This window comes from Drosophila santomea, chromosome X (genome assembly GCF_016746245.2).
Source record: "Drosophila santomea strain STO CAGO 1482 chromosome X, Prin_Dsan_1.1, whole genome shotgun sequence".
In the NCBI taxonomy this organism is placed as follows: Eukaryota; Metazoa; Arthropoda; class Insecta; order Diptera; family Drosophilidae; genus Drosophila; species Drosophila santomea.
The window spans coordinates 11081783-11109087 of NC_053021.2; the positions used below are offsets into that span (position 1 = coordinate 11081783).

The 27305-nt window shown below is 42.7% G+C and overlaps 5 protein-coding genes across 6 annotated transcripts; 3 read left to right on the forward strand and 2 right to left on the reverse strand.

Moving 5' to 3' along the window:
* Positions 1 to 3387: 3387 nt before the first annotated feature.
* On the reverse strand, positions 3388 to 5016 carry LOC120456989. Its single transcript, XM_039644138.1, has 3 exons — positions 4856 to 5016; positions 4667 to 4781; positions 3388 to 3726 (listed from the first exon to the last, which is right to left on the reverse strand). The coding sequence occupies exons 1-3, from the start codon at positions 4974 to 4976 to the stop codon at positions 3576 to 3578; spliced, it is 387 nt and encodes a 128-aa protein (XP_039500072.1). The 5' UTR covers positions 4977 to 5016; the 3' UTR covers positions 3388 to 3575.
* Positions 5017 to 8019: 3003 nt separating this feature from the next.
* On the forward strand, positions 8020 to 9123 carry LOC120456988. The gene is made up of 3 exons (XM_039644137.1): positions 8020 to 8550; positions 8698 to 8830; positions 8895 to 9123. Exons 1-3 carry the CDS (start codon positions 8385 to 8387, stop codon positions 9001 to 9003), a joined length of 408 nt encoding a protein of 135 aa, XP_039500071.1. The 5' UTR covers positions 8020 to 8384; the 3' UTR covers positions 9004 to 9123.
* Positions 9124 to 11609: 2486 nt separating this feature from the next.
* On the forward strand, positions 11610 to 14625 carry LOC120455966. The gene is made up of 3 exons (XM_039642511.2): positions 11610 to 11947; positions 13632 to 13752; positions 14353 to 14625. Exons 1-3 carry the CDS (start codon positions 11707 to 11709, stop codon positions 14474 to 14476), a joined length of 486 nt encoding a protein of 161 aa, XP_039498445.1. The 5' UTR covers positions 11610 to 11706; the 3' UTR covers positions 14477 to 14625.
* A 3997-nt stretch (positions 14626 to 18622) lies between these two features.
* Positions 18623 to 19983, forward strand: LOC120456966 (uncharacterized protein CG1552). Of its 2 annotated transcripts, none has more exons than XM_039644111.2 (3): positions 18623 to 18818; positions 19039 to 19192; positions 19407 to 19983. In XM_039644111.2, exons 1-3 carry the CDS (start codon positions 18671 to 18673, stop codon positions 19657 to 19659), a joined length of 555 nt encoding a protein of 184 aa, XP_039500045.1. In that variant the 5' UTR covers positions 18623 to 18670; the 3' UTR covers positions 19660 to 19983. The 2 variants fall into 2 exon arrangements, with proteins under 2 accessions (XP_039500045.1, XP_039500046.1); XM_039644112.1 differs by having other exon boundaries at positions 18624 to 18818; positions 19039 to 19153.
* Positions 19984 to 22666: 2683 nt separating this feature from the next.
* Positions 22667 to 27265, reverse strand: LOC120456085 (SET domain-containing protein SmydA-8). Its single transcript, XM_039642677.1, has 5 exons — positions 26903 to 27265; positions 23898 to 24946; positions 23653 to 23775; positions 23134 to 23327; positions 22667 to 23075 (listed from the first exon to the last, which is right to left on the reverse strand). The coding sequence occupies exons 1-5, from the start codon at positions 26918 to 26920 to the stop codon at positions 22858 to 22860; spliced, it is 1602 nt and encodes a 533-aa protein (XP_039498611.1). The 5' UTR covers positions 26921 to 27265; the 3' UTR covers positions 22667 to 22857.
* Between the last annotated feature and the right edge of the window lie 40 nt (positions 27266 to 27305).

Here is a 27305-nt window from a genome sequence, read left to right on the forward strand (position 1 = left end):
TCTCAGATACAGGAATTATGGGCAAGATGTGCCGATAAGTTTTATTTGCACAGCTATTTATTTATATGTAATATTTAAATATATTAGTATATTTTTGGTACTCGCTAATGTTTTTTTATGTAAATTTCCTTTCGTAATGCAAGCTCTCTATTTATTTACTTTGAAATTTTATTAAATTATATTTATATCGGCGTGCTGCAAAAATGAACAATTTTTCTCGAAGCTCATTTTCATTGTAATTCCGAATCTAATGCCACTCACGACTATGCTTAATTTTATTGAATTTGCCGAGTTTTTAATGCGTGTTGGCCAGAAAAAGTTTGCTTCGCCAGCTTTTATTTTCAGCATTTTCTTTTTGTGTTTTTCCTTTTTGGCGCGGCTTTTCCCCGTGAAAATACAATCAAATTAAATGCGAGCGTTTGTGAGCAAAAGTTTGGCGATACTTCGGCGTGGGTATAATGCCCGGGTTTTAGCCAGCCTATAAATAGAGCTGAGTTAAGGTTACGTTCACGAAGGTCGCCCTTTAACTAATCACCGCCGGTGAAGGAACTCTGAGCGGGTAGAGTACAGTGAAAGAAACACCTGACCAACTTTCTTTCTTGCACGCACGCACACCCACATGCAAGCGCACACGCACACACCACCACCCACTCACCCACACCCATGGCCATCTATTTACAAACATGCAGATTTGTCAAATGCTTTGACAAACTTTTTCTCCCCGCATCGCATTACACAAAAGGCTGGGTGAATGTGGGGTTTTTGGGGGGATAAATCAAAAATTGTAAATAGCAGCACCTACATAAATCGATTACCTTGTGGGAGTCTCGTTAACCCACGAAGAAGGGAACATAAATAAAACATTTTTAATATGCGAATAAGCAGCTTAACTTTATGGTATACCCTGCCTTTGGCTGACAGCGATACCTCAAAAGAATTGTTTTTATCAAGGGTTTTATTGAAAATTCCCCAAATTCTGTTGCTAGCAGTTACTGAGTTTCAATAACTTGCGGTGGGAAATGGTAGTGGTAGAATTTATTATAAACAGAGACGTCATATCTTATAATCATATTGTAATTATGAATTCGGGATTACCCGAAGCTATAAAATACATTTTATTCGGGATTTAGTTATGGCGAAGTTATAAGATACATTTCATAGCGTATTTAATCTGCGTTTAAGGTCGACTTTATTTGCCAACAATACAGCTTGGTTCTTTTTTCCCAGTTTTTTGCCTTTTGCGTGCTTTTGCTTTTGGCCCGGAATTTTGATTCGGTGGGTGGGCGAGTGAAACGCGAGCTGCCTTCAAGGTGACTTGCCATTGATTTCGTTTATTATTATAGATGTTTTTTTTATTTTTTTTTTTTTGCATTCCCTCTCTCTTATTTTATTTTTTTTGTTGAATGGCAAGGTGCGCCATGCGCCATTCGCCATGCTGCTTGCCCTTTGAGCTTTGAGCTCTAGAGCGCGGCAAGGATTTAATTTTATGGCCCCGGGAACGTCGCCCCGTTGACTTATTGTGCTGATATGATTAAGTGGTTCGCTGGTTCCGAGCCGCTGACTCCGGCTTTATGACAAGTGCAGGGATCCAAGGAGATTGGCCCTGGGATCCCGGGATCCTGGGAACCTGAGTACTTTTGCCAGCCGATGGTGCATGTGAGTTAGTAGCTCGTAAGTTGTCAAAAAGTTTCGGACTCATCCGCCCATAAAAATGGGACTCTTTAAATGTCGCTTAGATTCGATTTCATATGATTTGAGCCATACACCTCGAAGTTTGGTCCACCATTTAAAATCTCCACTCCCCCTTGACTGGGGAACTTGATTGAAATTAGATGAGCTTTTCATAATGGCAGACCTAAGCCGCAGTTTTCCCTCGGCAGCCATTTCCTTGGATGTGTGTGTGTGCGTGCGTTTTCCATTAGGTTAGACTCGCTTTTCCCACAACCCGATGTCCACAACTACCAGGTAGAAGTTAGCCCACGTCGTGTGCTCCTTGCTCCAGACGCCGTACTCCGTACGCCGTACTGCAGACTACGGGCAACGCTAATATCGCTCAAGTTGCCACCGACTTTGTGCCAAATTGGTTATTAAAAGAGTCCACTAGTGCGAGGCAGAAATAAATTGAGGGGCAACAGCGCAAGGAATTCCCTCGCACAAGCAATTCGAAAATAATAATAATAATAATAAAAATTCGAAAGGGCAACTGCGATGGCCATCAGGATGTGTTGCAACTGCTTTCCGATATTTCTTGAGGGCATTCGGCGAGCGTAAGTATTCCCAAGTATTCTGACAATGTGTTCGCCTCAAATGCAGTGGCAGCATTGTGTTTTATTGGAGCCTGAAGCGTTTTGAAAATAATTTTAAAAATGCACAACATTCTTGAATAATTGGCTTTCACAAGAATACAAATATTAGCAATATTATGCTTCAAAGTACAGTCCCAGTAAGTGATTGTAGTTAACAGCTGTTAACGTTAACACACTGACTTTAACAGAAGGACTTGAAAGTAAAGCGCAGCATCAGCCTGATTAAATTAGTAGAAATAGCTCTCACTTTTTTAGGTCACTATCAGGAAGTGTAAAACGTGAGAATTTCAATTAGACCATTATAGAAAATAGAACATAAGCAGTGCACCCCCCTTCTCTCCTTCGCTCTCCCTAATCTAAGGAATTGTCCTGAAAGAAGGTCATTAGAAGCTTTCGAACTAATTGAGTAATTTGCTCACCTTGATTGCTTTCTAGGCAAGTTGTATGTGCATGTGTATGTGCAGTTGTCGGGACATTCGGCACACGGACACGTGCAACACACACACACTCTTGCACACACACACATACAGAGTTCCTCACACTTGCACACACACACACACATGCTTGCGCCGCCATTTGCTCGTTCATTATTTCGCACTAATTAACGTTTCGCGACAAAAGGTGGCGCTTTATTTTTATTTTTACAACTGCAACTGCGCTTTACTGCTGCTCCTCTGCTGCAACAGTTGATGCACTGAAAGAAATATTGTCTGCAACATCCCAAGGACATAACAACATAACAATTTAAATTTTACACATTTTTGTTAAACTCTTTAGTAGAGTTAGCTAGAATTAGATCGATTAAATACTTCTGAGAAAGTTAGTTAATAGAGTACGGGTTTTTGTGCCAGTGCACTGGTGCTGCTGCTGCCACGGGTATTGCTGCCACTTGGGAACCACTCAAAGGAGGGCGGGCTTCGCCTTAATTGCTGTTTATGAGCGGGTTGGCCCAGTAATTAAACAATTTCTTTTGGCCCGGCGAAAACAGTTTCACTAACGGCGCCAAGTAGTGTTTGTTGGCCAGAGGTTGGTTGGCTGAAGTACATGCGAAACCCAAGAAACACCCATAAAAACACATTGATTAAAAAAAAAAACAAAACATGGTGCTTATTAAGAAGTACAAGATGACAAATAAATTAGCAAATTGTTGATTATATGTACTTTGCATCTAAGAAAGATTCATGGCGTCCTTGGCTTTGGTGGTCCTCTACGCTCTACGTGTCCTCCCAGTGGCCAGTGGATAATCCTGCATAATCCCTGCTAATCCCACTAGACTCTCTCCGCCGTATTCCGCTCGATGTAGTAGGGTGCCGCTCCGATCTGTTTGCACTTGTATCGCAGCTTGCAGCATTCCGGAAAGGGTTCACCCGGAGAAATTCGCTCGCCTCGGTTGCAGTTCTCGATGCGCAGTTTGCCGCATCTGTTAGCGAATGCAATAAAATGTGAATAATTAAGATATATTGAACAAGTATTCAGGGGTTCACAAGTCACGTCGTAATTATATTTCACAGAGTTTACAATTTTATTATAATTTATATTCAAAATGTTAATTATTTCGCTGTGGAATTTTATATGTGTCGCGTTCCAAATTTGAGCGACTAAACCTTGAGATTACAAATAAATAAAACCCACCAACTGATTATGATTTAGGCAAACGTGACACATTGAAAGGAATGAGATCTCTGAATTTCAAAGATTGCGAAAGGGGATTCTACGTAATTCTATTCTAAGTAAACTTTGTCATAGCTTAAAAATGTTACCAAAAAAGAAAGAAAACACTTTACACCTCAAGAGCCAAAGCCATTTCAAATCTGGGGCACGACTTTTAGTTTCCCTCAATTTAGTTTTCTTATCACCCACCACCACCCCCCCACGAAATGGCGCAGCCCAAAGGATGTGAAGTCCCCCCATCAACTCTTTAGCTTTCAACTGTATAGCTTTCAACTCTTTGGCTTTCAACTCTTTAGCTTGACCTAGAAATTACAGCCTCATCTTTTGCGCTTGCTACTTGGCAAGCTCGAAACTCAAATTGAAACTAGAAACTCGGCGAGAAGTCGCAAGTGGTTGACATAGCGTCATCTTTGGCGTCGCGTTACGTTGGGTGTGCGACTTATCAGCGACTGGGGTGTGCCATAAAATACACTCGAAAACCGCTTGTTAACGAAAGTTAAAATAATGATATGGTACATTTGAAAAGAAATAACAGTTCAAGCTATAAGCTGATCTGCGGACTTAGTTAACATTTCTTTGTTAATCTACAGATTGTTACAACATCCTTTTGGCAGCCTACAACAATTTTCCCCATTTGCAGTCATGGTTTTTCTCAGTCTATTGACCGGGTCAAGGTGCTCTGAACTCACCCCTCGATTAGTATTGAGCCATCCTTGTTGCACGTCAGTCGCTGGCAGGGCGCTATGCCATTGTTGACCCCCAACTCCAGGACGTCGCCGCGGTACATGCACTTTCCGGGATTATCTGATCAACATAATATGCATATATGTATATAAATTATATAGAATAATGTATATAGAAAACACAAATCCGCTCACCTGCATCCGGTGGAATCCGGCCCGAGTAGCCGCTCACCTGCGACAGCAACGAGAAAAGCAGGGCGCCTGCGATTACCAATGGTATCGATGGATTTGGACTGGCGCAGCGCTCCGGATGCATTGTGACCGCCTTGGTGTTCAAAACTGGACTGAATTGCTACCGGACTCCGATCGGCGTTGTCTACACAGGGCATGCTTATGGTACCTATGGAGATTGCCAAGCTGAGTCGTCGCCGTTTCAAATTCATCAATTTTTTATTCAATATACTCAATTAATATTAAAGTCTCCCAGTTAATATAGAGTCACTTCATGGAAGCAAGTTCCCTTTTCTTGTTTAAATAAAGAAATGCTAGATTTCTTTATTATATTTCGGAATTAGTTATAATCTAAAATCATAGGGTATCTTATGGTCGAGCCCGTGGCGCTTGTTGGCGTTTTTTGTTTTCGGGTCTGTTGATTATTGTGTATTACTATTTAATTGAAGACGCCACTCCGCGCGGCAACTCATCCCATCTTGATTCCATTCGCTTTCCATTGACGAGCGTGGCGGGGTCAGGCGGTTTATCAAATCGGCTTTTGGGGCGGTGCCGATGCCTTTTATTACAGCACTTTACTGGCTTAAATTGTTCTAGAATGTTTGCACAATTAATGGCAAAAGCGGGACAGAGAGCGGCGAATTCGAGCGCCGCACTTGGAGATAGAAATCGAGATAGGCATAGAGATGGAGTGCCGACGCGATGATGGCTACGACATCTCATATCGCTAATCTAGTGATGGGGAAACTTTTTTCCCCGGAAAAACATGATGTTTTCGCCAAAATGTATTTCAAATTGTTTAACAACAAAAATTTCTTTTTTTTCTTACAGACATTGAGTTATTTGTCCAAATATGGAATGTGATACACTGTTGAACTCGTCATGAAATTTCCCTTCAATTGGCATTTGCAGCTAAAAATTCATTTGTTTGACCTTCTTTTGCAAAAAAAAAAAAAAGTGATTATGAACTCATGTTATTTGGAATTGGTTATGTTTTTTGGGAAGCTTTCTAGTCAAAGAATCGAAAAAAAGAATATGTACATTGAAGTGTAACATCTTTTTTAATTAATCTGGGTTTTCAGCACCATTCATTCGAGGAAGGACAAATTCGACGAATGTATTGGCCAGACTTCGTTTGCGCAATTAAAGAACTAGTTCGGTGGCAAATCTTAATGAAATGCATTCGTTAGCTTAACCCGCACACACAAGAGCAGACAAATGTTGTGGCAACTTGTGCAATCCAATTGAGACGAGTCCTTCCCCGTTTCCTAACCCCAATCCTCAGCCCATTCGCACAATGTTTGCCCTGCTGGCTATTAAATTTTTAATCAAGTTAAAGTGTTGTCAAACACTTCATTCAGCCAGTTCGTACCATTCAACTGTTCAACTGCTCAACTGTTCAACTCGGAGTTCCCATTTTTGGCGGCAGTCAGAAGCAGCAGGCAGAACCACACACACACACACACACAAACCCAGGGATAACAGATATATGTGGTATGTTGTGATATGGGAACATGTAACTTGCCGCTCGTAACACTCCACCCCCCCCATCCCCCTCTCACTTTGCTACGACCTTCTTTTTCCGTTCATTTGGTGTCGTGTTAGTTATGCATGCATTCATTCGTTCATTCAGCGACATTCATTTCGTTTCATTGCATTTTCTTACAACTTTGCACTGGCATATGCCGCACCACCACCCACTAACCACCACCCCCACTAGCACAACCCACAACCCACAAGCGCCCACTGTAAGCCACAGCGGCATAACCGCATTGTAGGAACCACTTCACCCACTATCGTTTCCTTTGGCTGCCGCCAATCCCTGTGGACACTTGTTCGTGTACTTTCTTTTTATGACGTAAGGCTTTCTTCTTTGCCGGTTTCTTTTTGTGCATGCTACCCCGCAATGGGTCGAGCATATTGGGCCTACACTCGTGTTCACTGCATGTTAATGCATTATTTTTTCAGGGAAACTTTTAAATTTTTAATCATAAACAACTTCGCTTTACTTTACTTAAGTATAGCACAAAAAAAAACGAGCAAAATTATATTAATTACGAGGGCTATTTACTACAAAAACTATTCAAATTTCCAAATAAGTGAATAAATCAATCAGCGATTCACCACTCGCAAGGTATCTGATATTCGAACCCCATAGTCTCGGATATACTATGATGCCTTTCCTGTTCGCCTTTGTGGTAAATGAAATGCAAATAAATTGTCAACTGCAGCTAAATAAAATTTTAATTTATAACGGGGTCTCGACTAGCTTTCCATTGTACAAAAAGGTTGGAAAACGGGGGCTGAAACGAAAAGGGGGCGGAACTAGCGAGGGAAATTCTGCCCCAAGAAAGGTGAATGCAGCTGAAAACCATCTAAGTAATTGAAACGGAAGTACGATTTCCTTTGTAATTTGAATGCCGTAAATATTTATTGAACACAGGGATTTTCCGAATGCTGTAAACGATTTTACGTTTTTACCAATAAATAAAACAATGTGTGTGCCAATGCATATTACACACAATACTTCAAATTGCTAGATAAAAGACAGGTCTTCTATATTTTAAGCTGTGAAATTACAAACAAGAATGTATTATTTTTTGAACTTAAATTTTGGTTTGTGTATCCTCGATTTTTACTTGATATAAAGCGGAATTATATCAGTGATAGAAATGGAGCTCTTTTGGAAAACCGAGAATTGCGCACCTTTTTTCGGTCTGCTCGCTGGGCAGCAAAGTCGCAACTGCAGGCGTTGGATGACCAATTGACCACAAAGTGCTGCGGGTTCGTAGCCCCCTATTTTGGTTATTTTTTTTTCGCCCCCCCCCCCCCCCCCCCCCCACACATTTTCAAGCATCAGCTTGAGCTAATTCGCATTTGATTATTTAAATTAGCGAAATGAGTGACAGGCAGAGAGGCAGCGAGTGAGGGAGGAAACACGCGCTCAAATTGAATAGTTTGTGCGGCCGATGTCCGAAAAGATCCAAAAATAAATGGCATCTGGGCAACTGGACAACTGGACAACTGGGCAGCTGGGCATTTTGGTATATGGGCATACAGATGCGGAGCGACCTGGAGCAAATCGGAGCATCGAGCAAATCGGCGGCAGTGCTTTGTTAGACCGCCGAACTGCGAGACCAGCAAAGCCAGCGAATTCAGATTTCGCATTTTCAGAAAATGTATTCAGTGCAGGGGCGACATTCGCAGCGGCAACGAAAGCGACAGCCATAGCATATCTCTATACCCATCCACCCACACACTTGCACATTGTCACCTGGCACTTGGCACTTTCCACTTGGCATCTGGCATCTGGCACCTGGCACCCACACACATACGCAGATCACCAATACGGGCGCAAACAGATAGAAAGTGAGGGAGAGAGAGATAGGGAGTGCGGGAGAGAGCATTAAAGAAAGTGGTCAAGAAGGAAAGCTAGAAAGGCGCGTGCGTGCGTGTGTGTGTGTGTGTGTGTGTTTGTGAATGCAAGCCGGAAATGGCAAAATTAGTGACTTACATCTTCATCGCCAGCTCGCTGGTCCTCTGGTACCTCCTGCTGTTCGGGGGCAGGGGCGTCAGGGGCGTGGAGGCGACCAACGGGCATGGGGGTCAGCTGGAGGGACGCGACTTTCATCACCATGGCGGCAGCCACCACATTCGCCGTAAGTACACTGAGAAGAAAAACGAACCGGAAATGAAAAGTTGCCAGGATTAATTATATATGATGAAAGTGCAACTCAATCCTTATCACTCTAGAACATTTTTTTTTAGTTATTTGTGAATTTGAATTATCACTTTGAATGTTTTAGGTAACATAAATCACTGCTGGCGCCGCTACGATGGCTACAATCTGCAGAACACTGTGGTCAACAAAAAGGAGCAGCTGAAGAAGCCCTATGGCATATTGTGCAACTTCAAGTGCACCTGGTTCTTCACCGTCAGGTGAGTTCGGCGCACTTGCGTTGTGCAATTGTTTATGGTTCATTTCTAACGCGAATTGTTGCAGCTTCCCCACTTGCGAGTTCATCTACGATTATAAGTTATCCTGCGTGCTGTTCACTTCACTGCCCGACTGCACCAGCGTGCAGTGTACGCTTATGAATTACTTCGATTAACTAGTGTATTTCTATTGAACTATTTAAGTATCTTTTTTTTTGATAGCCTAAGTCTGATTAATACTAGATTTTATATGAACATGTAGTGCGCGAGCTAGAAACAAAGTATTATTAAATCAAAAGACCTAATTTATGAAAACGAACTTCTTTTTTTCGGTAGAAATTCTAGTTTAAATCGAGTTGAATAATATTGAAATGAGATTAATCTGCCTGAATATCGACTTCGAATAAAGTATCACATAAATGGTTACCACCTTCTTGAGATGCGAATCAAATGCCAATTCCATATCGAACTGGATTCATTTTATGCTACTTACAGTTACACATCCGGAGTCAAAGTTTATCTCACTTAATGTTGGCGTGAGGCCAAAGAGTCAACAGTGTTGTTCGCACTCCATTTGATGATGGAAAAGTTGAAAAGCCACAAAAGCTATCAATGGACCCATCCAAGCCAGACAAACTTGCCACGCCCCCCATTTGATATTTGAAGGAGACTTCAAATGGGCCACGCCCAATTACCTGGCCACATACCTGTTAGCTGGCCAAAAAAGCAATCCACTTTTGTAGTAAACAAATTTGAAACACTTTGTTACCGACGTCATTTTTTCCCATCGCTCTCTTCTCCATTTTTGCCAGCTTTCAGCCCGGTTAAAAGCGATATATCCGCTTAACTTGATGGCTAAAAACGTGACTTAAAGGGGCAAGTTGGAGGGGAGTTTTGGTGCGTGGAAACGGGGGAAAAAGTTAACCAAACTTGGTTATTGCATGGCAATGGCGATGGCGATGCCTGTACCTGAACCAAAACTTCACGCCCCCGCCAAACAGCCGCAAATAAATCGTTCGACATTTATAAGCCAGTCAAAGTTATGCCAAAGCGTTTCCTGAAAATTTGTATACCTATGTACCAACCTACCTACCTATTGAGTTTCTGTGAGTTCTCAAAGCAATGGACGGACGGGCAGAGGGTTGTCAGGTGCTGGCTAAAAATAAGATAAATTATGTGGCTGTAGTCAATGGAGCTGTTAACTCGCGCACCTGCGCCGGAGGCCAAAGGGGTTCGCACTCTTTCTCTCCATTCAGCATTCTCCATTCCCCATTCCGCCCAACCCATTCCTATTTCCCATTTCCCCCTTTTTGACCAACTAACCGCTCCAGCAGAATCATTGAGTGGGTTCTTGAAATTGAAGAGGGGCGAGTGGTAGGGGGGCAGAACCAGCAACTCACACGCTTCCATTTCCATTTCCATTTTTGGTCCGGAGCAGATGGGGCCGCACTTTAATGGAATCAAACGAAATGGCATTGATCGCTGAAGGCCAACGGACCCGCACCCGCAGAATTCAGAAGATCAACTCGATTCGGCTTGGTTTGGATCTGTCACTCGGTACGCGTATTGTCCGCGTATTCGTAACTGGGATTTGGGTCGTGGTCGTCATATACAGATACAGATACAGATATAGATACATATGGGATGGGATTGGATCACTTGGGGAAACTATGCGTAGTGCGTAGTTTGCTTTATTGCATTGGCTGCGTTGGCGGTGGCTTCTATTTCAATGTTGATTGGCAAATTACGGCAATTTCTGGGGGCTGGGAATTAGATTATTTTTAAATAGTTATAAACAAATTAATTGCGCATTACGACTGAATTGTGCAACCATCTCTATGGGGCAAAATGTAAATGGGCATTGCGTAGTGCCCATGTAAGCAGATTATAAACAATTATGGAAAATCTAAAATAAACGTAATTGCCACTCTTTTCTACGTAAGTGCACCAATAGAACTTTTAACAAGAGTGTCTTTAATCCTAACAAAGATTTAATAAGATCAACTTTCAATTATAATAATTTCTAAAGAAAATAAAAACAACCTTTACTAACATATGGAATTATGCATTTCATCTTGAATTTGACGTACATTTTTGTGATTGATTAACCCATTGACTGATTATTCGGAGCTCAAGTGCCCTTGGCATGTTGCATTTTTTGGACTTATGCATTAATAGCATCGCGTCCCATTTCGCAGCCTCTTCACCTGATTTGCCACACAAAGGGTGCCAACCGCCGCAACTACAATCCCATGAGAGCCGAAACTGAAACCGAAATGAAAACCGAAAACGAAACGGAAAACGGGGAAGGCAAAGTGTGACTGACTCTCCCTATTGCTTTAAGCCTGTACCGAGAAAAAAAAGGTCTAAGTATAGGATTTACTAAATGTCTAAAAGGTACCTATTATAACCTTCTTTGATTGGTCAAACTCTATTCAGTGTTTGTCTAAATAGTCCTCAAAACATATTAGTGGCGCCCAACGTGGGGCATCTTTGATGTTTCAGTGCTCTAACATGGCACAAAGTAAGCAAACAATTTTTTCTCAGTGTGGTAATCACATTCAGAGCAAGAGGTGCTGAAATTGAAGAAGAAGGAGGCAGATGGGGTCGCATACCAACACAACCGCATGCGATAATTTATCAATTGGCATCAATTTAGGCGCACAACAGCTCAAACTCGTGTCATTTCTTTGCCGTTTGTTTATCTGTATCATCCCATGTATATATACACCTTTTTTTCGTCCCAATCTGTTTCGCTGGCTTGGGTGGCGATTTTCGGCACACTCGCGACATCCATCGCTGGCGGCGGTTAAAACCGCGCCGAGACAGACACGTATCGCATTCGAGCCATCCGAAGGCGTCCAATAGCCACTAGATACATGGCAGGCTCAGGTTCCGAATCAAATTTATCTACAGATTCTGGCTTAGAATTCGAATCTGATTTTGGCGGCGGCGGTTGTGTTTACGATTGTTGTGCAATGGCCAAATCGATAACAGAAACGAGAACCACAAATTCTACGGCAGCAACCATAACTGCAATACACACTCGCAAAAGCACCACAACAATCGCATTTGTTCTGCTGTTAATCCTCTGCTGTTTATGTGATTACAACTATGGAAGTATGTGGTCCCACCCATCCACCACCCCACACCCTCTCCATTTTTCATTTCTTTTTGGTTTTGATCACCTTTTTTTTTTGAGTGGGTGTTTGTGGTGAAAATTCAGTGGCAGTTCATATTGCTTATACGCCATGTGGCCAAACCATAATACATAATAAATAAACTGACTTATCTACTTTATTAAGCTCTAAACGAATACAACAGAGCAAATAAACAGTACAACACAAACCATAAATTGTGCCATGCTTCTTTGCTGTTTTTTTTAATCAAAGTGTATTAATTTAAACAAGAGTTTATCCTCAAAAAAAACTATACTAATACGAAGTACCGCGAGTTACATGCAATACATGTTGATGTCGGAGTGTGATTAACTTAAATTTTATTGTACTTTATAAATTCGTATTAAATGAATTTCTCATATATCGAGACTCTTTTTTTTAAACTACAAACAAATTATCTAATGGAATCTTTTTCAACGTAGAGAGTGTTTTGTTGATTCAACATTTACTATAGTCAATCAAAAGTAATCCAGCTGAGCTTCAGTTTTGAATACGATGTCAAAGTTGCATTAAACTGGCCGAGTATCCCCACAGTAGCAAAAAAGTAAAGTCAAACAATTGAGTTGGGGTATGTTTTTGGCTTAATTGGCAGTCGATGTCCTTACGCAACAAGGACCCTAGCACACGCAAATTAGTCACTTCCATGCAAATACAGCCCTAACCATGATTTTTGAATGTTTGCCGAAAATCGTATTTCTGCGAGTATAAATATGGGTACTTTTATCAGAACATTTGAAGTATTGGTCCGAATATGGAATGTAACACCTCGTTGAGTTCGTAATTAAATTTCCAATCAAACTGTGTTTTCAGAAAAAAATTATTAAAAAAAAATTTTTTTTTCAATTTTTGACCATGATTTTTGAATTGTTGCCGAAAATCGTGTTTTTGCGAGTATAATTATGAGTATTTTGATCAGAATATTCAAAGTATTGGTCCAAATATGGAATGTCATACCTCGTTGAGTTCGTAATTAAATTTCCAATCGAACTGTGTTTTCAAAAAAAAATATATATTATTTTCACTTTTCTTCCAATTTTTGATGATGATTTTTTGCCAATAACCCCTTTTTTGTTATTTTGCGACTATAAATATCAATATTTTGATCAGAACATTCGAAATATTGGTCCGAATATGGAATGGCATACCTCGTTGAGCTCGTAATTAGATTTCCTATCGAACTGCGTTTTCAAAAAAAAATATATATTATTTTCACTTTTCTTCCAATTTTTGGTGATGATTTTTTGCCAATAACCGCTTTTCTGTTATTTTGCGACTATAAATATCAGTATTTTGATCAGAACATTCGAAATATTGGTCCGAATATGGAATGGCATACCTCGTTGAGCTCGTAACTAAATTTTCTATCGAACTGTGTTTTCAGAAAAAAAATTATTTTCTTAAAATTTTTTTTTCAATTTTTGATCATGATTTTTGAATGTTTGCCGAAAATCGTGTTTTTGCGAGTAAAAATATGAGTATTTTGATCAGAACTTTCAAAATATTGGTCCAATCATGGATTGTCATACCTCGTTGAGCTCGTAATTAAATTTGCAATCAAACTGTGTTCAAAAATGAAAGTTGAATTTAAAAAAAAATTTTCTGATTCAACTGTTACCCATTTGCAGGCTGGGCATCGCAATGCTGGAAGAAGCACAATTCCGGCTCGATCCAAACGCCAGATGGAGAATTTAAGCGACCCTTTGGCATACTCTGCACATATCGCTGCTTTCTCTGGTTTCCGCCAATGTAAGTTATGCAATCAGTCAACCCACCCAGTAACCATCAGCCATAAAAACTCACACACACACACACACACACACAGCAAACAGCACCAAACACCAGCACACATTTGCCATTGAAATAGCCAAATACCCAGCTAGCACTTGCAATTTGCAATTTATGCATGCCTCTGTTATTTTGTAGTGTGAATTGCATTTTAAAATAAACTTGTTTGGCTTTTGCTTGGGGTTTGCTTTTCGGACTTGAGCTTGGGGCCTTCATACACGTACTATATATATATACTATAGATATAGATATACATATATAGCACATAGATGTGTGTGGCATTTGAATTGCATAACAATTAAAATAGCTAGCAGCATTGTTTCGATTCGTTTTGGCTCCTTTTCAAGTTGAGCTGCCTTCACCATCGCCGCCGCCATCGCCATCGCAATCGGAATAAATATTTTATCAGCGATTTCTTTCAAACCACACCGTGCAATGCATCACCTCACCATTTTCACCATGACTTCATGGCATCCAGGCATCCTGGAATTCTGGCACCCCATTGCATCCAAAATGGCTTGTTTGCAGGCACTTATTGTTTGCCTTCTGTTCGACTTTCAGCTATCCGTACTGCGAATTCATATTCGACCTGCGCTTATCGAGGCACTTCACATCCTTTCCGGACTGCTACGAGATTCGCTGCAACGAGACCTTCTCCTTTTTCGGCAAGGAGCCCCACTACTGACCTCCGCCACCTGCAGGGTCACCTGCTCAGCGTGTGAGCATCCACAGCCTTTGCCCCTCAACTTCTCCCTTTTTTTTGTTTTTTTTTTTTTTATTACTATCTGTGACTAAGAATTGTATGCTTGAATAAATATGGGTTACTGCATAAAACAATGCATTCGTTTGTCTTGGTCGAAAGTGTGAATATTAAGCGCACTTAAACGTTTTGGTTTCGAAAGAATAATGGCCGCTTTGGTTATAGATTGGTTTGGTGTTTGTATGTATAGTAAATGAAATAAATGCCAAGTAAACAGTGCCCTCTAGTCAGGCAATAATTGGGACTGATTGCTTTAAAATCTCACACCTCCCGGTTGTTGATGATAAATGGTTCTGGCGTCCCCTCCTCACAATCCATCCCAAAGGACTACAGAGATCCTGTGAGAGGTGTTCATTGCTTTGGCGCCAAGCTGCAGGCAATTTCCATCACTTTCCTTTTCGGCTGGCTTTTAGTTTATTTCCGGTTTCGTAATAAAGGACAAACAAATAAATAAACAAAGGGCATGGGACAAAGGACCAGCTACAGATACTGGATGCTAAACACTGAATACTGAATACGGAATTCTGAATACTGGAGACACACCCAACCCGCCCACACACACAACCTCATTCAATTCACAAATATTTGCATACAAATTAGCATTCTAATTGACTCGGGCCCAAAAATAAAGTAACCAACTGTGCCTTGGGGGCGTGACCTACGGGGGGGCGGGGCATGTGATTGCCAAAAGTGTCAGCGAGGAGGGGAAACGGAAAAGGAGGAGTGGGAGTGGGAGCAGCGATATCTTTTGTCCATTGTCTTGGTTATCATCGTCCATGGTGCCATGACTCCATGGTGACCTTTACACGGTTTGTGAACATTCTATCTTCACAAAAACTAATCTATTTCAGCTCAAGCTTGTTGAAATGTTTCATGCATTAAATGAAATAGTTATCATATTTATAATTAGAATTCTATTCTATTGTTATTTTTATAAAATAATAAAAAAGTGAATTATTCCCGGTGTAAATTGAGTGCCGCGCACTTTTGCTTTGGCCGCTCGAGTTAATTGTTTGCTTAGTGTCATAAAAATACAGTTTACGCCTTCCACAACAACACGTACAGGTGACCCCCGTGCCAACGCACCAAAAGTGTGTGGAGGCAGTGAAACCGCTGCTCCCCGGGTGGCTCGAAAACTCTTCTGCTGGTGGCCTAGCAGCATTGTGGCTTAGTGGAATTGGCCAAGCGGAATGGACCTGGAATGGGGATGGAATGGGATGGAATGGGGATGGAAGGGGCAATCGAAAAGGAGTGAGATTGGCAGGAAGGTGGAGCGAGTGGATAACAGCCACGTGCAAGCAAAAGGTCGTCGCAGACAATGTTGTCGCTGCAAAACTTTTAACTTTTACAAACTTAATTGTTGCCTGCTCTAAATATATAACACAGCAGGATCTACCAGCTTTGGTGGGCGGTGGGCGGTGGGCGGTGGTTGGTGGGTGTGGCTGGGCACTTTGGTGGCTGGAGTTCGCCTTTGTGTTCTGGCGTTTCTGAATTTATGACACTCTGTTCGCTTAAAGTTATGTTTAATACTTTTACAAGGGTATAATTAATAAGAATATTGCAGGCGAGTGCTTAAAGTTTTTTCAATTAAATTAGAAACATTCAATTTAGACGTTAACCAAGCCCTGAACTACTTAAGTTGTGTATATTGGTGCAATTTGTTAAAGAATGCCTCCAATTAAAATGCAATTTTTCAGATTTAATCTAAGCAAATAAATTAATTTAAAGCGTTTACTTGCAGGTTTCATTAGAATACGCACAATTCAATTTGGCCCAAGCATGTTCACCATGGCGTGCTCGCGATATTAAGAACATAACTTCGCAAACAAACCTGAAATATGGTTCATTCCAAAAAAACCGCCGCAAGTATCCACACAGAGTGCATGGAGAGAAGTTCTAATAAATTAAATTAAAGCGTATCCCTGGTGATTTCTGAATGGCAGCCTCACCTGGCGTACTTCGCAGCGCAGCTAATACGGGCGTTTTGCCGTACACCCCTGCGTATACGTGACATGAGCAAAGATGGAAGATTCTTCCGCAATAAACGTCAGCTTTGAATAATGCAGGAAGAATTCGAAACTGAAGTTGGTGCAACTGTAGTATGTCAAATAAATATTCAGAATGCAATTACGCATGGAATTTGCTAGCACTTAGCGTGTCGTTTTGCCCACTTGCTGCTTTTTTGCCCTTGCACACTGTCGCAGTGCTGAAAACTTATTTAACTTTTTACGATGTCATTTGGGGAAAGTTTGTAATCATTTTCGTTAGTGCATGCTTCAAAAATGGCAAGAGAAAAGAAGCCATGAAATTATTTATACCATTTTCAGACAGTTCAAAGTGTACGACCGAGTATAAATAAAGCCCTGCGTTCCCTTCCCTCCCCTTCCATCCTTTTCACTCCGGACTTTCAATCCGGACTGGAATACGAAGTACCCAAGCAGCTATAGTCGGGGAATTGCCAGTTTTCTACAACTGCCAGTCGAAGTTTTCGAAAATGTTGTTTTCCACTTCTCCCGCGTTTACTCGCACTTTACCTTTTTTATTTTTCCCTTCCATTTCAACTTGTGGATCTCAGCCAAAGTTTTGGAGTATTAGTGCGTGCAGCGATTCGAGGCGGCCGAGTTGCAACTTTTACTTTCCATCCCGCTGCAGTTTGTGTGTGGTCGCATCCTGCAGTTCAGCTGCAGATGCAGTGCCGGCTATCCAGTTATCCAGTTACCGGTTCCCAGATGCCGCAAGCCAACTAACTGCTGAAAGCAGCTGCCAGCAAAAAAAACTTTCGTCTAATCCCAAGTCACAGTCCCCGCCGATAATTTCCGGCATGTGCCGCGGGCACATGTGGCCCAAATAAGTTGAGCAAATTGAGGTAAGGGCTGAAGATTTCTTGCAGTCAGACCTATGAATTTAACTCTCGGTCTAGAACAGTTACTTACTTATTTGAACGCAAACCATATTGATAATTAGAGAGGTATTTTGCTGTATACTTTTTTATTTACCAAACACAATAGTTCAATAATTTTTGCGAGGAGTGACAAACAAGAAGCGGACGCAAAGTAAGACATTATTTTGTAATGCAACGTTGATGTTTTCCTTTGTGCACTTGTGGAGTTCTTGCGTCTTGCAAGGGACAGCTCAGGAAAAAAGCTTTTAAGCTACTTAAGGTTGTTGGCAGGACGCTGTTGCCACAAGAAGCAACTTGGGGATAAAGACCCAGCTAATGAGTTGACAGACCACGCCCCGCAACACAGTCGCAAAAACGGGCAAAAACAGGCAACGGAAATGAACGGGGTCAGAGGGCAAAAGGACAAGAAACAGATGGGCTACACCACCACAAGTACTCGCATTTTCGAGAATGCAATAGGGAACTTTCCCAGTGAACTCTCTTCAAATGGGTCAAAGTGCGGTCAACTCCGAAATAAATCGGTAATGGAATTGTTTATTAAGATTAATTCTGCAGATGAGAGCTTTCTATTTTTGCAATATACACGATTTTATTCTCCAAACTATTTTGTTGATTTGTTGAGGTATGTTGGATACTTTAGCAATGCCAAATTTGATAATTGATAGTTTTCTCAATGATTCCACGTATTTAATGATCAGTTTCCAAAACAATCACACCCCAAAACAAACAGATCGCCATTTCCATGGGCTATTGCCATTCCAGTGGGTCACACAACTTGCACTTGACATTATTGCGATTGCGGGAAAACAAACGATTATTATGACAAGCTGTTTGGGTCCAATCTGGGTTTGTTTTTCTCGCCGCACAGCATCGCCTCGTATATACTTGGATTGGAACGGTTTGGATGCCATGCGATGCGATGGGATGGGATTGGATTGGATCGGGGGCATTAATCATGGGCGAGAGCTTGGGGCATGGACATGGACATCGGCGTGGGCAAAACGCAAAATTTGCATTGCAATTTTATTCTTGATTTAATCAAGTGCCGTGGCACAAACGCCAATTTAACTACCCATACACATACACATACACACACATCCGCAGGGCAATGAGAATGCCGTCAGACGTTGCGTATACGTAATGCTTTTGGTTTGTGTGGCATTATGGGATGGTGTGAGCTTAGCGCGTAGTTTGCACCCGCCAGTCGAGTCACCGAGATGTACCAGCTGGAGAAGATCTGGGTCCTGCTGTGCCTGGCCCTCGTCGGTGTCCTTGGCTTTGGCCAGTTCCACATGAAGCACTACCAGCTGCAGCGCAACTACAATACGCAGGAGGATTCCGGCGAGAATGACAATAGTGTGCTGCGTGAGTCTTCTTCTTAGATGCAGCTTGGTACACTGAGGAACAATGTGTGTAACTAGCAAATCCATAAAGTAATCCAATTTATTAGTTGGCCATCTTGCAACTATGCAACTTATTTATACACTCACTTAAAAAGCAATAGTAATGCTATGCATTCTATTTGGTGTGCTAGCAGTTTATGAAGTTTCTGAAATAATAACATAGGTTTATTTTTTCCGTGCAGGAACCTTTCGCCGCTGCATGTGGGAGCAGTCGAAGTTTCTGCCCCGCCGCCTCGTCCTTTTGAGCCTGTGCTCGAATCTCTTCTGCGAGAACAATCACATAATGCCCCGCTCCAGGTCTATTTTCGTAGGGGAAAAAATGTCTAGGCCGAATGAGTAGTTGACCAATGCAATTCTATATAGCTAAGCATGTGCACAGCCCATCCAACCTTCTCCGAAAATCCAGCCTAGCATGCCCTAGCATATGTCTCCCCAAAACCCCAAAACCCCAAAACCCCAAACCCAAATATCCCGCTAGAGCGAACCAGAACTAATGCCCAGTCTCCATCTCTCTCTCTCTCTCTCTCCCGCTGTTTTGTGTCTCCTCCAGCTGCCTGGACATCCTGCCAGAGCAATGCGAGCAGGGCGATGAGGAGGAGCTGATGTACAAGCCCTTCCCCGACTGCTGTCCGGTTTACTGCAACCTGAAGCGTCGGATGCAGCGCCTGCGCACCATGCACTTCCGCCACCGCCTGCTGCGCAACAAACAGGACGGCTCCGCGGGATCCGCTGGCAGTGGATCCGCTGGTGGCGACGGTCCCAACAACTCGCTCCTCAGCGAGTTTGTCTACAACAACTACTAGGATGACGCACAGGAACACAGGAACACAGGATGGTTGGTTGCTCGGCAGGATGGCCAACTAGGACGACGCGACGTGAAGGACAATCGAGCAAATCAAATTATTCTGCGATTTGTGAACCGGTCAACTTGTTATACTGCACAAAAGGGAAGTCGCGTCACCTCAACACTGAGCGGAAATGGATCCAAAATTGAGCTATTTGGATTGTGTTAATTTCAATATTGTAGGCTATAACTTAGAATGTATTATATATAAGCTGGTATTTACCAAACTGAGCACATCAAATCACAATGAAATTGTTTCTATGCCAAGCTTTATATAAACACATCAGCTGTTTTTAATTTTTTTATCATCATTTTAAGTGATATTGTGCGAAATGCCTATAGTTTTTGTGGAATTAATCAATTAGGTTTATGGTGTTCCAAAGTTTAAGGTTCCCATTCCGCACTTTTTCTCGGTGGAATCTCTCCGATATCCAATTGAAACTGTCACTCTTTGGGAATTCGTCTAGACAGGCTCTCGAAAGTCCAAGTTGATGGACTTTTTTCTATTGCTGTTTTCAGGCCGTGACCAAGTAGCTGCAGCCCTTTTTTTCCAGGTTTCCTTCATTAGGGCTTTTTCGGAGTCTCAAGAGCTGTGCTCTGCCCAAACTGCGATTTTTTTTTTTTTTTTTTTTGGGTAAAGTGGGCGGTGTGGTGTGGCGATATATCCTGCAGCCGTGCTTCCTGTTTCCGCTTATCGTTTTAACACTTTTATGGAGCAGATGCAGCTGCAGAGCTGCGAAGCTCCGTGCTGGTGCCTTTGTCTTCATTTTTATCTGCAAACAAGCAATAAATTTTATTTTAATAAGCAACACTTTTGATAGCCAGTGTCGAGCTGAAAGTTCCTTCTCCTCCTGCAGCTCCTGCAGCTCCTTCCCTTCCTTCGTAGCCATCGCTTCCCTTCCTGTTTCTGCACTTGTTCTGCGGCTTGTCCTTGTCCTGGCAGCCGCTGCCTGCCATCCTGGCTGTATCCTTGCTGTGGCGCAGCAGTAAATACAAAGGATACTCGGCATCAACGGCTCACGGTTAGCTGCCATAATGTTGCGGTCCCAAACAGAGGCGTTCAGTTATGGGGGTCAAAACTAAGTGGAAGCTAGGTATTTTCTTTACAAGAATTACAATATTTCTTTAATGTGCTAATTTCTTGAAATTCCACTAAGATAACGAGTCGAAGAGCCAGGAGTTTGTAGCTGAGTCGAATAATACTGTCTATATTAACGATAACATCCCATTTATAATAACAGTTAATGATAAAGTTTCCCTATTCGACGATGAGTCACCGATAAACTGATAGCCTCTGCCAATCGAGCAGGCCTTTTGTTTGAATAGAAAAACAGGTAAGCGAACAACATGAATGGAAAGTTAACGGAATATTGCGAGCAATTTCCAGCCATTTGACAGGATCCTTTTGGTCGGTCTTGCTGGATGCCACGTCAATGTCCTTGGCTTTGTGGCAAAACATTATCCCAGATCCAGTCCAGACTCAGACCCAGACCCAAATCTGGCATCTAGAATGCAGCATCCAGAGTCCTGGGTCTTGATAATCCCCCTGGACCATGTTGGCCACCCACCGCCTCGTTTACTTTGTGTGACTATAGCCTGGGATATATGTACATATAACTATACATATATACGTTCTGGTACCTCCTTTCCCGGCCATCGTCTTATTTTTTATGTGGCTTTATGCGCCAACATCTCATTGTGCCCCATACGCGTGTGTGCTATTGTGTGTGTGTGTGTGTGTGTGTGTGTGTGTGTTTGTGTGTGGCGCCTTGTCGTCCTTCTTGCTGCCATTGTTGTTGCATCTGCAGATGATGTTGTTGTTTTTCTTACTTTGTTGCACTTTGAAGATTATTGCACAATGCAATTTATATTTATCGTACGCTTTTAGTTCTAGCCGCTTTTTGCCTAGATCCTTGCCCTGCAACAGGGCACATGCATTCGTGCACCGCATTTGTGCCGAGTCCTTGGAGAATCAGGAAGAAATGTCGAATGACCCGACTAAATGATTAGGACATGGTAAATTTATCGTTTGTACATTTAGCCACATACCTTGATATATATTTCTCTTAAAGTGAGATATATCCCAATAAATCCAAACTAATCATTTCGATTTCAAAGGGTATCGAGTGTTCATGCCACGTTGGCCTCTTTGATGTTTTTGTTTCATTTATGTCCTTGCTGATGTCATACACATGCATGCTTGGATGCTCACATATACTGTTGTACATACATGTATGAGCTTGGTGATTTGTGGGGCGTGTCACAGCCCCTTTTGTCGTCATACCTGCAGAATAGTGCGGAATAGTGCAGTTGGGCGTATCTACTTTACCTGCATGTGGCCACATTGCGGATGATTATAAAAATTCAATGCATTCATAATAGTCTTCTTGCTTCTGACAGCAGCCATCCCAGTTCAGCGTTTTCTTTCAAGACAAAGGATTTCATGCACAGTTTCTGTCTTTCGGTTGCAAGTTAGACTTTAAATTTCAGACTTTGGTCCTTCGATTTGATGGTGACCTGCGACGATGAAATGCTAAAATGCCCATTAATTAATTAACAGTGGAGTTGAGGAAAGAGATTCGCATCCATTCAATGACACTCATCCCTGGATGCTTAACTCAGGATTTCAGTTTTCTTTGTTTTGTTTTTTCCTCGATTTTTTTTTGTTTTTTTTTTTTACTTTGGAGCATACAATTAGGCGGCGCGGACTTTTCTGGCCTGAACTCAAAACTGTTGAGTTGTCGGAGCACTTTGAGTTTGCCCCTATTGACATTCTTCAACAAAAAATGGCCAAGGCGGATGAAAAGATGGCGAAAGATTAAGTGGGGGAGGGCACTAAATAACTTTTGCATAAAGTTGAAGCTGATGCTTGGAATCAATAATGACGAGACAGATTTGCCGTGAATGGTTCAATTTCGTTGGTTGGGTGTGTATAAAATGGAAATACGATGAAATTAATGGTTATATCAAAATGCAGATATTTATTGGGCTATTTCATTTCTTTCCACTTTCAAAGTTATTCCACTTTAAACCTCTTATATATACAAATAAGCCATATCGGACTATCTGGTAGTTTAATTGTGAGATACATTTTCGGTTAAGTAAGCTCAGTAAATTTACAAATAGTCTATAAAGTCTAGTCTCCAGTGCTTTTTGACTAGCAACCCATTTTGCTTAGGGCATCGGCAGCGGCCATTCCCATGGCATTTTCCGTGGATCCTTCGGGTTCCATTAGCAGGATATCCTTGCTGACTTGGAGCAGCTTCACCACCTCCTTCAGCCGCCGCTGGAACTCCTGGCGTGAGATCTGTCCGCCCTGGAAAGCCGACTGGGCCAGAACCATAACGGGGGCATGCAGCTCGTACATGATAAGTCCTGCAATGGAAAAGGATTATTTTCAAAATATTCTCTGATCCTTAGAAGGTACACCCACCTCGCAAACGCGTGAGACCCGGATCGAGTACATCTACGATTTCCAGAAACTCGCGGCAGTAGCTCTCCTTGCGGGCAATGTCCTCGGGGGACATCTGCGGCAGTAGGTATCCTTCGGTGCGACCGTAAATTTGGCACAATGAATATTTGGCCGAGAGCAGGAGGTAGTGATTCGGTCGCAGGACATCTCGATATCTGCAGGATAATGATCGATTGGAAGTCACGAAACAAAGATATGATATATTAATCTTCTGCTTTAGCTCTTGTGCATGCGAAAACCAATGAATAAATAATATAATGAAACGGAAGAATAGTTCGTAGTTATTATGCAAAATATGAAAACTGCCGCACTCGCATTAGGTAGCCATTTTTTTTCCATTTTGTTACTGTTCGATCGGCCGAATAGGGCTAAAATGATTCTTCAAATTAGTTAAAGCATTTAGAATATGTATGTGAAGATATTTTTTCGAGTATAGTATATATTAGGAATATTCTGATGAACCCGTCAATGCAGACACACCTAAGGAGAAAGTTCTCCAGTCCTGGAATATCGTGGACATCAATGTCCTCCAGGTCGTTGTTGATGCGGTCCAACTGGCGCTCCACTTCCGTGGCTCCCATTTTGTGGGAGCAGCGGTCGCAGCTAATAGGAAAAATATATAAATATGGTTTTAGTGGACATCCATTTTGGCCCAAGCAAATCACTCAGTGATGGGTGGGATTGGGTGATGTTTTGAAAAGGGTAATTCCAATTACACTACTCACGCCCAGTCGCCGGTCTGCTCCAGTGGATCCACCGCTCGCACCGATCCCGTCCGACAGGTGGCGCACACGAGGGCGCTGCAATCGGTGCCCAGCTCGCGGGGATCGGAGCAGCGCCGGCAGCAGCACCAGAAGAGCTTGCCCTCGTGCATGAAGGCGCGCCGCTTGAGGGTGCCCTGCAGCGTGTACGCATAGCTGAGCGTCAGCGCTTCCCGCTCGCGCACGCGCCGCGAGGTGCGCAGCAGGATCTCGAAGGACCTCGGGTCGTCCGTGTGCGCCGTGTTCGGTGTGCAGTCGTGCGCGAGCAGGAAGGCGCTCGGATATAGCGTCCGCGCCTTGGCGCCATTCTGGCCAATCTCGAAGCAATTGACATCCAATATGCCGCACACATTGTGCACCTGCTCCGCCTCGAGGTCCTCCAGCTGCCAGGTGACGCGCAGCCGTTGCACCACCTTCTCCTCGTAGTGGCGCCACAGCACCGCGTTCTGGCGCCGCTCCTCCGTGTGCGATTCCATGCGGGCGATCAGAGCGAACTGCTCCGGATCGTGCTGGCGCAGGAGGAGGATGCGCACGATCATTACCAGTTCGTAGAGGTCACGCACTTCCGCCGGACCGGCGCGTTCCGTCAGCAGTTCGCCGGCGACCGCCCGTCGTTCCCCGAACAGTTGGCACTCCGTTTCAGTGTGACCATGCCGGTGTTTGAGGCCCGTGCAGGTGATGCCGCAGAGTGGCCAGGCGCAGCCGGGACATCGGTATTGATCCGGCTTGAGGGACACCGGCTGGTAGCAGCCCAGGCACACGGGATCACCGCTCACACATGGCCCAATGGCCAGCGGCTCCTCGCGGATCAGCGTCTCGCCCGCCTCCAGCTGGCGACTGGCCACCAGATATCGGCCATATATATCGGAGTGTTCTATGCGATATGGCTGCTCCTTGCAGCCATCCTCCGTCGGGGAGGGACTTCCGTGCTCCTTGTCCAGCTGCTCCTGCTTGTCCCGCGACTGCTGACCACCCCGTGGGTGTCTGGCTCTGTTGTTGTTTTTGTGGTGATTCTGCGGGAAGCACAAGCACAGGAGATGAGAGCACTCATTAGTGGCGGCTTCCGTTGCTAATTGTATTCTAATTGCTGTCCCCTGCTCTCGCTCATTAATCACCAGTTCGGCCCACTGTCACCCCCCAAAATGGTCCGCTGTCCAGCTGCCCAGTTGTCCAACTGTCCAAGTGTTCCGCTGCCCCAAAGTGCCACCTACCCACGCCCACAAGCGTCAACAGCTGGCAATTAAATGCCACTCAGTTGGCCGCAACAGGTGCCTGTTTGGCACGCCAACAAACACATGGAGGTGTCCCAATCGATTTGACTTGCAACGGGGCGACATGTTCGAACTTTTTCATGTCTTGGCAGGCTTAGTAGCCATCTGCTCGAACCAGGAACCAATAAGTTCCCTGCCAATAGAAGTAACTCTATATTCATATAGTTTTTCCCAACATAATAGCTCGGTTTTTTGCTTACAGACATTTCTTTGGAATGCTTTACGAAACTAGCCTCAATAGATTTCGCTAGAGATCTTTGTGTTTATTGTGAAACTCTGCCAAATTCTACTTTTAGCACGACAATTGCATTCGATACATATGTAAATTAGCTTATTCCATATAATGAACACTGGATTGTTGCCAATTTTTCGCAATGTCTTTCTTTATTGATATTTCTGGTACACAACAGATTTCAATGAGTACTTCTAATTTAAATATTCCATTATACCGCTGCCTTATTTATGTGCTCTTTCATTTGAAGAATTTATAGGAAAATAAAAAGTAAATATAATATATTAATTTTAAAGCTCTGATTTGTTTAAGGTAATTGGTAAAACAAACACACAGGCTATCTTTTAATCATGCTGTTAATGGACCCGGGACTTACACAAATAAATCTGTACAAATTTATCGGACAATTAAAAGCACTGGTTAATCCAGTATAAATTGATTAACTCCATTATTATACGCTTTCTGCGGGTGTTTCAATATTATTTACTAGATACTATTTACCTACAATAATCTTTTAAAGGGCTTACAAAGCTCTCGTGTGCAATTGAATTTGATTACTTCATCGAAGTTTGATTTAATGGAATGCCTTCGGTAATTTGGGTTGGATATTTCCTTGGCCATAATGGATGGGAAATCCAGTGAAATATCTTTGCTTAAATCCTAACCGATCGGATAATGATTCATGACCAGGTTGTCTGAGAACTGTCTGTGTGTGAACTGTGTGGTTGTGTGTGTGTGGGGAAAATCAATTTCCATACTTCTGGCTTCTCTCAACGCCTGCATATCGGATTCATTCATATCCGACTTATTTATAGGCGGCGACTCTTTTGAAAATCGCCGAGCACACATTGCGTTTCGTTATAAATAAAACAAAACATAACAATGTGGCATCGCACCACCCCAATCGCACCACCTCCCCACCACCAAGCCACAAAAACCACTGAACCACCCGGCACAGTGGTTCACTCTCCGATTTCCTTTTCATCACCGCAAAAAACAGGAAAAAACTGAAGGAAAAATGTCGGGGAAACAGCGAATACAGAATATCCAAAATAGATTTCTCTTGTTTTGTCGGGTGGTTGTGGCCTTTTCGGAATTTTTATACAACTTGGGCTCCGATTATCGTGCACCACTCGAATGAGAAGGGCTTGGGATCGCATCTCAATTGCCAGGTCAATAAATGCCACTCCACAAATGCATATACGTATATAGATATATATCATTAGTACAGAGAAAACAAATTCTAGAGTTCTTCAAGTCTTTCAAACGGGGTATAGCATATAACATACGACTGAGTAGATAAAAAAGATTTCTATAAATGCCCATCAGTTTCTTTGTGTGTACGAGTATGTAATGTGGTTTTCATTTCACTGTGACTATTTGCAGTTGTCTCTGTGGTAAATTAATTTTTAATTATGCATTCGCCCGCCAACTGCCACGCCCCCTGCGCTACCTGCGGTGTTTACTTTTTTTCTTCCGGGCATCGCTTTTATTTGTATTTAAATTTGATTTTATTTTATTTCCGCGGCGCAGCTTGTTAATTGATTTTAATTGATAATTTTAACGCGGTGCACACGAGTTATTTAAAAGGCCGCTCGCATTTAATAGATATGTTTAACAACTCGTCAATTAATTGCGCCTGTAAGTCGCGTCGGATAAATGTGTGTCAGCAGATTGTGCACGGCAGCCGAGTGCATGAAAACCAAACAAACAACCAAAATGCGTAAGGGAATCCAGAAATCGAAGATTTAAAATAAATACTCGTATATGTATATAAATAAAAACTCTGGCCACGCGTTGTTCGAACCGCGAGGCACAAATTGCAACTGTCGAGTTGTCGTCGAACGTCGGACGTCGAAAATCGGGAGA